The sequence below is a fragment of the Corylus avellana genome, chromosome 8, assembly GCF_965113065.1.
Source record: "Corylus avellana chromosome 8, dhCorAvel1.hap1.2, whole genome shotgun sequence".
Lineage (NCBI taxonomy): Eukaryota > Viridiplantae > Streptophyta > Magnoliopsida > Fagales > Betulaceae > Corylus > Corylus avellana.
This window is the reverse complement of record NC_142497.1, coordinates 4,499,466-4,510,688: the sequence shown is the minus strand read 5'-3', so window position 1 is coordinate 4,510,688 and position 11,223 is coordinate 4,499,466. Positions and strand designations below refer to the sequence as shown.

General features: G+C 35.2%; 1 protein-coding gene across 1 annotated transcript; it reads left to right on the top strand.

Annotated features, from left to right (window-relative positions):
* The first annotated feature begins 2,240 nt into the window (after positions 1–2,240).
* ELM1 (fission ELM1-like protein (DUF1022)) lies at positions 2,241–10,533 on the top strand. The gene is made up of 10 exons (XM_059574480.2): positions 2,241–2,629; positions 2,821–3,047; positions 4,451–4,547; positions 5,308–5,457; positions 5,579–5,705; positions 9,078–9,190; positions 9,271–9,334; positions 9,409–9,502; positions 9,617–9,725; positions 10,093–10,533. The coding sequence occupies exons 1-10, from the start codon at positions 2,438–2,440 to the stop codon at positions 10,192–10,194; spliced, it is 1,275 nt and encodes a 424-aa protein (XP_059430463.1). The 5' UTR covers positions 2,241–2,437; the 3' UTR covers positions 10,195–10,533.
* The last annotated feature ends 690 nt before the right edge of the window (positions 10,534–11,223 follow it).

Below are 11,223 nucleotides of genomic sequence, written 5' to 3'. Positions count from 1 at the left end.
ATATATGGGAAACATTCTATATCAGTTATCCAATCACTCTTTTGTTGGAAATTCTTTCTTAGCACAATAACTTCATTTAAGAAACTATCATTGATTACACCATAGAATCATTCTGACATCTCTTAAATAATCCCTGCCTAAAAATTTGACAAGTAGGTTAGATAAAGTTATGGCATAATTAATATATCTAGAGCTAGTTGGATGTTTTCCATAAGAGAAATGCTATCTACTACACCTTTCATCCCACTCCGGTTCTTCTGGTTTGATTTTTTTTTTTTTTTTTTTTTAATAATAAGAGCTGATACAAGAGCTAAGAGATACTGCCACATCAATCCAATGAAATGAAAGTGTAATATATAGCATTACTCTTTTCATAATTTTCAAATGAAATGTCATTTTGGCTACTGACTTTAGGTAATTGTGTGAATACCCATTACCCCATCATTACACTTCTCCTAGGATGGAAGTTTCCTAAGATCATTTGTGTGGGTTTTATGGGGTTGTCTATGCCATACACCTTGTCATTGCTCAAACTACAAAAGAAACCCACCATCCAAGCATACACACACTCTCTACTCTAATTGCTAAAGAGGACCATCATTATCAACTTGTCACACGACACAATTGCCTAGGATAATACTTATTGAGGAGATAGATGCCTTGGGGAAATGTTTCAATAAGATTATAATATAGTATGTTCGGACATCAATCAACCAAAACCCTTAAGTTTATAGGTTTGGACTTGATGATATTAGAACATTGAGTGTGTATGTTAGAACATCACTTACCTAGCAACCACAATAGAACAAGTTTACTAGATTTCCAAAAAGAATAAAATTAAAAGGAGACAAAACCTTAATTATGCTTTTGGTTTTCACAAATTCACCAAATTTTTAATGTTGTGAGACATACGTCTCAAACATTCCTTTAATCAAAAGTTTAAACTCATGGGTTTGGTATATTAATTAGCATATATCCAATCAGGTACTTCACTTTTATACCTAACAATTTCTCTTCATCTGTGAGTCTGTTACCACGTCAATACACTTCTTCTAAGACAAAAAGGTTTAAGAAAAAATAAGTGTGGAAAAGTGAGAATAAGTGTAACATTATTCATCTACTAATATTCGAGAAGTCGAGTGGCTCTTGTGCTAATTTGTTGCCTTATTTAACATTTTCTCATGAAAGAAAGAAATAAATACTAATTGATCGCAGGAATCATTAGTTATGATTCATTCTTGGAAGAGAAAACATGTGAAAATGGGCAATGAGAAAGCATGAAACTTCAAACTGTACATCAATGTAGGGATTTTGTGGTGGAGTTCTTCATACATATATTTATTTGAATAGTGTTATTTTTATAAATTTTCTTTTCATGCGGGTGTGTTTGCCAAAAGACCTTGAAAAATTGAGTGGATTAGAACCGTAACAGATTTGATTAATGTAAAAAAAAAAAAAAAAAAAAAAGGTAAGAATGTTTTGTATGAAAAAGTGAAAATATATATATATATATATATATATATATATATATATATATATATTTTGTAGTAATTTTTTTATTTGAATAGTAATAAAAAGTGATTTATGTGATGTAAAAAGTAAGAATGTTGAGGTTGATTTTGAGAGAAAAGTAGGGTCAACACACTAGATATATGCATGACTCATCATTTCTATGGTATCAAACTCTTTTGGGCCTGTTTGGGATTGCGTTTGAGAGGCATAAAAGTGCTTTTAACACTCAAAGAAATCCGTTTGAAGAAAAAAATACTTGTTTGGTAAAAAAAATTAAAAGCACTTTTAAGTTTTAAGGGTCCAAAAAGCCTAAAAATGACTCAAACGCACTTTTAGCAAAAACTTAAAAATGAAGCATTTGCCCAAAAGCGTCTTTTTGACTTAAAAGCTCTATTTGTCAAACGCAATTTCAAACAGACGGTACATCACAACAACAACAAAAAAGCGCCATCTAAATTTTTTTTTTTATCAAATGAGCCGTGAGTGCTTCCTCATAATCTCAAGTTTGAAATTCACTGAGTACAATCTGTCTCTTGAGGCCAGCCTCCCGGGCAAAGCCCCTGACTCAACCGGTCCATGCTAAAAGGTGTGCGAGGCGTATGTTTCGATTTACCTTACATGAGTGAGTAAACAAAGTGACCTTAGAGTAAAAGGTTCCCCGTCATAAAATAATTAAAAATGACAAATATATATATATATATATATATATATATACCGATATATTTGAGTTGGATCTTCCATGGGCGTTTTCTCCTTCCCGTAAACTAATTTTGCTGCGTTACTTTCCTTTGCTATCAACCAAAAGTTCTTCCCATCCGTTAAACCTCGATTAATCGCATCAATTCCTTCTTTCACTTTCGTTGTCTCGTTACGGTTCAATTGGTACACTTCAAGCTAGGGTTCCAATCCGTACCGGGACAAGACTATGAAGCCGATACGGCTTCCGGAGCCGCCGAGCCCCACCTTCGGCGGCGGCGTGACCGATATCTTCGAAGTCGGCTTCTCCGGCGCCACCGTCCGCCGCGCCGTCGTCATTGGAACCGGATTCCCCGGCTCCGAGAACCAGAGCTTGGGTTTGGTTCGCGCCCTTGGCCTCGCTGACAAGCACGTCTTATACGTAAGTTCCTTCTTCGAACCTAAGAATTTCGATCATTGAAATAGGCCACAATACATAATAGCAACAATTTTGTGTTAGGTTCAAATCTCACCAATGAAATAGTAATGAATCTAGCGCTATTAGTTTTTGATCATATGGTGGCCAGAAGCAGTTTCTTTTGGAGTTTGATTGATTGCATATTGTGTACGCAGCGGGTAACAAGGCCAAGAGGAGGAATAAATGAGTGGCTGCATTGGCTGCCAGTTTCACTTCACAAGAAGTTGGATTATCTCATAAAGCAGATAGTTTTGTTGACATCCCGGGGGAAGAAACTTGCGCCTCTGCCTTCCGAAAACGGTGGTGGCCGCGTAGGCTTGTTGTCTGTTTTAGAAGCCGATGCAAAGCAGATTGTTGCCATGGCTCGCGAGACATATGAAAAGTACATTTCTTTACTGACATTTGTTTACAAAACCAGTGTTATTTAGTATTCCTCAATTTATTTCCGTAAATTTCCTTTATTCATCAAAAAAAATTTATTATTGCTCAACATTTTAAACTTGGAGAAACCTTGTGTTCAAATTTTGTAACCAGACTGTTCATTGAGAGACCGTCGGATTAAATTATAGGAAAATTGCTCCATACCCTCCTAGTTTTGGCCTCATGACAGATAAGGACCTGAGTTTGTAATTGACAATTAAGGATCTTAGTTTTGACTATGTGACAAATAAATCAATCTCTTGGATACTTCTTGTGCACCTGAGTTGAGCCTTTGCATTTTTTAATGAGGTTTTGATTACTTATAAAAAAAAAAAGAAGCAGCTATGATCGATTAATATATTATTCATTTTCTCAAGTACGATATATGCTACGTCAAGAAATATGTTTCCAATGGACCATCTATTACGTGAAAGTTGCTTTTGGTTGTGACCTGAAGTAATGAAGACCACTTTTTTGTCTATAGATTAAACAGTTCTTGGTTGAATGATATATGGTACGTTAGTCTGAGTCTGGTTATTTGTTCCTCACTTTATGTTTGTCTGAAACAATGTATAAGGATTTCCACACAAAGTTATATTTTATTCCTTTTCAATCTGCTCCCCTCGCACCCCCTCCCTGCGGCTGGAAAGCAGGGCCCCCGTATTTTACTAAATTCTGGGAATTTAATCTTGTGCATATAATTGTTATTTTTTAGGGAGGAAAAAAAACTCAAATTTAATCTCTGTAGCCCCTTGGAGAGCACAAGTAATGTGGCTTCCTTCGCCTTAGTACTTTATTTTTGGGACAAGCTCAAAAGTTACTTTCCTTGGGATGTATTCCTACATGTTCAAATCAGTCAAGTGGAGTTTAGTAAGAAGCAGTCCATTAACCTTCTTTAAGTTACATTAGCTTAATTTTTTGGCAAAAAGTAAATGTACAGTCATGGATAAACTTCATTGCAGTTTGAATTTTTCTAGCAGAGCCTGAATGTCTTGCATGGTTACATTCATTTTTCAGAGTTACTTGTTTCTAAGTAAAATGGTATGGTTTTAATAAACTTCATAGTATATAATGTAATTAATGTGTCTAAAAAAAAAAAAAAAAAAAAAAAAGAAGAAGAAGAGCAAAAGGAGTGATGTACTTTACTTGTTTGAAAGGAAATATGTCCATAGAGTATGGGGCATTCCTCAATTTGTCTGAGTATAGATATGTATATTTGTAACACTATCCTGCAAATACATTTTTAACGCATTGAAGTGCAATTTTATTAAGTGAAATCCAGCTCCTTTCATTTAATGATATCAGTTATAAGTTCTTGTACCTCAATACTGCATATGAGATTGATTTCATAATTATTTTTTTCAGGGATGGGCCTTTATTGGTGGTTGCTTCTGGTAGAGATACCATATCTATTGCAAGTTCCATAAAACGTGTAGCATCACAAAATGTTTTTGTTGTTCAGGTTTGTTTACAGGACCTAATTTTCTTATTATTTTGCTTTTATTCAAAGAAGTGGCATCTTTGGACTTGGGTGGTTAAACATAAGATGGTTTCTTGAATATAGTTTCATTGTTTGAGGGCATATTTTTCATTTTATTAGATGCTAAAGTCTTTTAGATGCGCTTAAGGAAGAAGTTGACTTAGTTAAGAAATTGAATGTTTCTTTCCTTCTAGTTCCAAGACTTACTAACTCGGATGCAGAGGGACGTGGATTCTTGAAATGCTTCTTGTATCAAGATGTCCCCCTAAGCCCCTTTTGGTCATGAGTCGGTGTATTTCCTAATTTGGGCTTACGATGAAAATTTTCATTTTTACTTCCTACTTTCCTTCTATTTGGTTCAAGAGCCTTTGTGCTGGTGTTAATTTTTACTAGATTTTGGCTAGTGGTAATTTCAAATTACATGCTATCAGTATACTTGATATGAAAGAAATTAGCATGATGCTGTTTTGAACACTTTTTAGTGTAGCCTATGTTCAATGTCTTCTTTCTTCCCTGTAATCTAAAGTTCAATTTTAGTTTGGTGAAATTTTTGTGTTTCTGTGTACTAGGGTTATGCTCCTCTACACTTTATTAATGATATACAATTATTTGTCAAAAACAAATTTTGTGTTTCTGTGCTTATTGTTGTGAGCAAGGATTTTATTTTTTAAGTACTCTAATATTTTTTTGCATGATATATAGATTTCTGATTTTGCTCATCATTTTGGATTTTGTCTTGCAGATACAACATCCAAGGTCAAATTTGGATAGGTTTGACTTGGTGATTACTCCTCATCATGATTATTATCCTTTGACTCCTCACGCACAGGAGCAGGTTCCCAAGTTTCTTCGTAGGTGGATAACTCCGCGTGACCCTCCTGACAGACATGTGGTATGTAGCATGACTATACATTGCGTGCGAAAGTTTGCTTTATTTGAGAAACGTCCATGCTTTAATATTAGCCTCATCTATTACTGGGTTGTTAGTCTATGCTAAGAACTTTTGAATTCAGGTCCTCACTGTGGGAGCTCTGCATCAAATAGATTCTGCTGCTCTTCGTAGTGCAGCTAGTGCGTGGCATGATGAGTTTTCACCCCTGCCAAAGCCCCTTCTAGTTGTCAACATCGGAGGACCTACACGTAACTTCTTTATATACTTAGTTCTACAATTTTGTTGTGTCTCACTCTGTATTTGATTTTAAGAATTGCGTGCTCGGTATCCTTTTCAATTATAAGATCAAATTCATTTTGGGTTAGATCATTCTCCTTGACTATTTGTATTTTGGTAGTAGTTAGCAGATATGTTATGTATTCCATTAGTCATATACTTTTGACATGGTAGTCAAGGACACAAACATCTAGTATAGGGGCATAGTCCATGTTCCCTGTTCGAATCATAGAAAGGGATTTTAAGGCTACCTGGAAGAATCACAGCCATTACAAGGTGAAATGGCTGCATGCCACCAGACTAGTTGCCTAGAGTGAGAGTGGCCATGGAAAGGATTAGCTAGGGGAGGGTAACCTAGAGCAGAGTGCAACTATCTTGTGTTGGAAACAGCTACCTGCCATAAAGCTACCAAAAGTGAAAGCCTCTTATGACATCGGCTGGAGAGCCTGGTGCTTTGTTATAGTCCAAATAGTCAAAAACTAAGTGACTTTACAAGAATGCTAGCTGGCAGTCTGGCTATTCCGATCTATCATATACTCCGCCGCACACCCATACTTGTTGGAGTTTGTCAGTTTATATATATATATATAGTAATGCAATTTCATTATAATAGCACAGAGGGGTGTAGCTGTAGTACAAAGGAAGTATACAAGGAGAAACCCTTATTAAGGAGAAAAAGTTTGCCAGATTTAACAAACGATTATTTAGTTGATCATGAAACCTCTACTTATTATCATGGTATAATTACATTATTCCATATGCATATTGGTGGCATATCGGCCAACATTTATTGATACATGGGGGTCATTTAAGGATCTTCCAAGTGTCTGTTCGGTGCTGGTCTGACTTAGTCTGTATGACTGTATCAGCACTATCAGATGGTGAATGTGATTCTGCAAAGCCTGTGTATACTTTTTACTTTTTTAGTTTTAATGGCTAAACTTTCAATTTTCTTCAGATTTTTACTTGGTTTAAAAAGCTTAGGGATTTCATGCTTAAGCAAGTCCTAACATACATTAACTGAAAAAAAGAGTTCTATTGCAGACTGATACAAACAAGTAAATACTCAAGTGTACAATTGAAATTCACAGATGTATCATGCAATGTTTGATTCATTTGATTACTTTGGGGGCTGGTTTCCCCTGCAAAGAAATACCTAACACATTTTAATATATTAAAGAACCATGGTCTAGACCATTTTATTATGTTATTTGTATTTGAACATGTAGATCTACAAACAAGTAAATACTCAACAATGGTTTGTCTGCATACAATTGGAAATTCAGCGATGTATCATGCAATGTTGATTCATTGATAACTTTGGGGCTGGTTTCCCCTGCAAAGAAATGCCTAACACATTTAATGTAGTAAAGGACCTCGTGTTCTAGACAATTTTATTATGTTTTTTTATATGACCATGTGTATTTTATGTATATATGTGTCTGTATTTATTTATCTGTGTGTATTTATAGATATAGGGCCTGATCAAACTTCAGGTGTGTATAATTGGATTTTTGTGCGCATTGCGCTTTTAATAATATTTCGATTACTTAAAAAAAATTGGATTTTTGGTATTGAGGTTGCAAAGTCTCGGGCAGGTATTAATCTCTCGCAGTGAAAATATGTTCTTGATTTGTTAGATGAAATTGACCTGCTGGGTGCATGACTTGTTGATGTTCCTATGGATCCAAATCATAAACTTTTGAAAGACGAGGGGGAATTATTTGAAGTTACCAGTTGATACTGTCGGCTATTTGGATAGCTGAATTATCTTATAGTTACTAGACTAGATATCTCTTAACAGTCAGTGTAGTGAATCAATTCCTAGAGACTCCTAGAGTCCCACTTTAGGATGTTACTTGTATTATTTGTTACCTCAAGAGGGCTCCTAGTCTTGGTGTATTGTATAAGTGAAATGAACATCTCAAGGTAGAAGGTTTCATTTATGTAGATTGGGCAAGTTCTCCCTTAGATAGAAGATCTACTACAGGGTACCGTACATTCTTATGAGGTAATCTAGTCACAAGGAAAAGTAACAAGCAGACTGAAATACCACGATCTGGTGTAGAAATGAGTATAGAGCAATGGCTCATGCTGCAAGTGAACTAACATGGTTATAACATTTTTTTCAGGAAATTTGTCTTCTAGCTCCTATTCCAATTCCATTGTTTCGTGATAATGAAGCGACTCTAGATACTGCTTCTGTTTCATGAAAGCACTAAGCATATTGAGGTTGATTGTCATTTCATTCTAGAAAAGATCTTGAGTGGAGATATATCTATGGCATTCGTAAAGTCAAGAAATCAACTTACTAATGCTCTTACTAAATCTTTGTGCCGTAATAAGTTAAGTTTGTTTGTTCTAAGCTGGGCTTATATGATGATATATATGCTTCAGCTTGAGAGGGGGTGTTAAGAGAAAAAGGGGAGTGTACTTATTCTAGAAGGTGGTGAGGTGCCCATATGAGGTGTCTTTATGAGTTGTCCTAATGGTCAGGTGTCTGCATTCGAGAATATTGTATTTGTTCCTATATATATCAATGAATTGTGAGGGCTAGATGTTGAGAAAAACTGAGCTTCTCTTTTGTTAATGCCTATATTATAACACTGTTATTTTGGTTATAATTTTACTCAAGTGGAGTCAGTTAATCCTGGATAGCCCCGTAGGACAAGTCTAATTGTTTATCTGTTTATTTTGCTAGAATTAGAAATATGATCTCTGTTTCTTTGGGGTGCGCTTGTGTTTTGCCAATGGGGGTTGGTCAGTCATTAGTGCACTTATCAAGGGTATCAACGTCAAGGGTGTTAGTTTTTATGGGTCTTTAGATATTTTTGAGAGAAAATTTAATTTATATAGTGGAAGATTGAGGAGGTTGGTGATACCTATAACAATATGTGCAATATTGTTTTCCTGTCATCAGGGACTACAACATATGCTTTTTAACTATGACTTCTCACTTACTAAATTGACTTGTATTGTCAATAATGGCTTGTCACTTTCGCCAATTAAATGCATGTCAAGTCTCTTTCTTTAGCTTTCGATCATTGTTTGATTTTTGTTGATTATTAGAGTAATGTTCTCAATCTTCACTTTTCTTGTTATTGTTGTTTTTCATGAAAGGACCATATAAAAAATTTTTAAATGTAAAAGTGATCAGTCAACCCAGTATATGAATCGATTTGAACTATCAGTGAATTCTTAGACTTTTAGGCAGGATGGGGATTATAATTCTTTCTACTTCTTGGGGTATAATAACGGACTGAGAGGCCCGACTAGAAAAATTTGGCTGATGAAGTATGTGAAATATAATATAATTCATTTCTTCATCCCAATCACTTATATAGGCCACTGTCGATATGGTGCGGACCTTGCAAAGCAGTTAATAACCTGTCTGCTCAGTGTTCTTGTAAGTTGTGGGAGCGTCAGAATATCTTTCTCAGATAGGACTCCTGAAAAGGTACTCCCTGCAGACACCAAGTTTCTAATAAATATTTTATATTGAGTGGCACTCTAATTCCTTGTGCATTTCACCAACAGGTATCTTATGTCATAACCAAGGAGCTTGGAAATAATCCAAAAGCTTACATTTGGGATGGTCAAGGTAATTATTGATTTGAAATCCAATTTTATGAGGAATAAGTGGTTAAACCAGGACTTATGTGTGGCTTTCTTCAGATCCAAACATGCATATGGGGCATCTTGCTTGGGCTGATGCTTTTGTTGTCACGGCAGATTCAGTCAGTCTGATAAGTGAGGCTTGCAGTACTGGGTATGCTTATGAGGGCTTACTTCTATTATTGATACATATTGATTTACTTTCCGGTCCGGAATATATAAATTTTTTTAGTCTGCACATATAAATGATTCCAATTTTGTTTTGCAGGAAGCCTGTATATGTTATAGGAGGCGAGCGTTGTACGTGGAAATTATCAGATTTCCATAAATCCTTGAGGGAACGAGGAGTAGTTCGGCCATTTACAGGATCTGAGGATGTAAGTCAATATAAATCCAATCACATTATATAGCAGACTTTCACGTCTGTTTTTTTTAATCTCATGCCAACCTGCTTGATGAAATGCTGTCTTTGTGTTTAAACTTCCTCACATGATGACCAGTGGGCCACAAGAATGACTGCTATTTTCTCCTTATTTATTTATTTTTTTCCTTTAGAAATTTGATTGGAAGTTTTTTCTGGCAACTTTCTTGCGGCTATTGGCCTCATTAATATTTTCTCCACCATGTTAATCAAAGAAAGATGTAATTTGGCGAACTTTTATGTGACTATTTCTGAAGGAGTAGCTAGAATCCAACATCTTCTCCTTTGATTGACTATACCTTGGTGTCTGTTTTAATCTTCAGATATCAGAGAGCTGGAGCTATCCGCCTCTTAATGATACTGCAGAAGCAGCTAGGCAGGTGCATGAAGCACTTGCTGCACGCGGATGGAGATTGCGGCCATAGAAAACCCATAATTTGTTGTTGTAAGCACACTATTCAATTGTTGCTTAAAAAGGTGTAGCCATTGAAAAATTGGGTTTCTTCACTAGCACGTATAGGAACTACAGTTACAAGCATTCATAGCTTTTGAATACGATTCTTTCTCCCCATGGACTATTGAAGTATGCAGAATAAAAAGGCTTCTTGTATTATTGCGGCTTGTAAAATAGGAAGAGAAACAAGCATGTCTTTTTTGCACCTCTACTAAAAGTCCTATTTATAGGTGGTTTTGATTAAGAGATATGTTGTGGTGACAATATGTTTGTAAATAAATTGGTTATTCAATGCCAAAGTCTTTCTATATTTTGGTCGTGCAGTGCACTTCTTTATTGAAATCGGCTTTCCGTTGTTGATTGTCTCTCTTTCTTTCTTCTCTTCTCTTTTCTATTATGTGATGACGCGGATAGAGATTTCACCAATTTTGTTACAAATGTGAGAAAGTTCTTATGAGAGACCCACCTATCCGAGCAGTAAATTGTTAGAAATTATTTGGATTATGTTGACATTTTGTGATAATGTATTAATTTTTATATGCATTTTAATTATATGAAATATATAATTGTAGTTGCTTAAAATTTTGGAGAATAATGATTTTGTTGAGCATTGGTCGAATCCTAAACGAGCTTGTGTCGAGATTTAACAAATCTACTAGTATATCTTTTAGTCTTTGTAAGAAATATTCAAATATATAATTGCAATTTTGTTAAATTTTTAATTTATTTTGTTAATTATATTCTTTAATATTTTGTTAATGGTGTCCGATGTGAACCAAAATTCTGACTCTACCCTTACTAGGCATTCGGCAACTTGAAGTTCTATTTATTTCCCCAGCCTAATTTATTGAATCTTACATAATAAAAGAATTGACTCTTCCATTCTGTTTGATAAATTCTTTGGCCACTGTACAGAGACTATTAGATACTAATTAGGTGCTTTATCATCATATGGACAAAAAACACAATTAATTAGAATGATGATCTAAACTAGGGACCG

Coding starts and splice junctions, on each gene's coding strand:
- ELM1 (XM_059574480.2), top strand. CDS start 2,438: ATGAAGCCGATACGGCTTCCGGAGCCGCCGAGCCCCACCTTCGGCGGC. Junction 3,048..4,450: donor GCTCGCGAGACATATGAAAA/GTACATTTCTTT, acceptor TATTTTTTTCAG/GGATGGGCCTTTATTGGTGG. Junction 9,191..9,270: donor CAGATAGGACTCCTGAAAAG/GTACTCCCTGCA, acceptor TTTCACCAACAG/GTATCTTATGTCATAACCAA.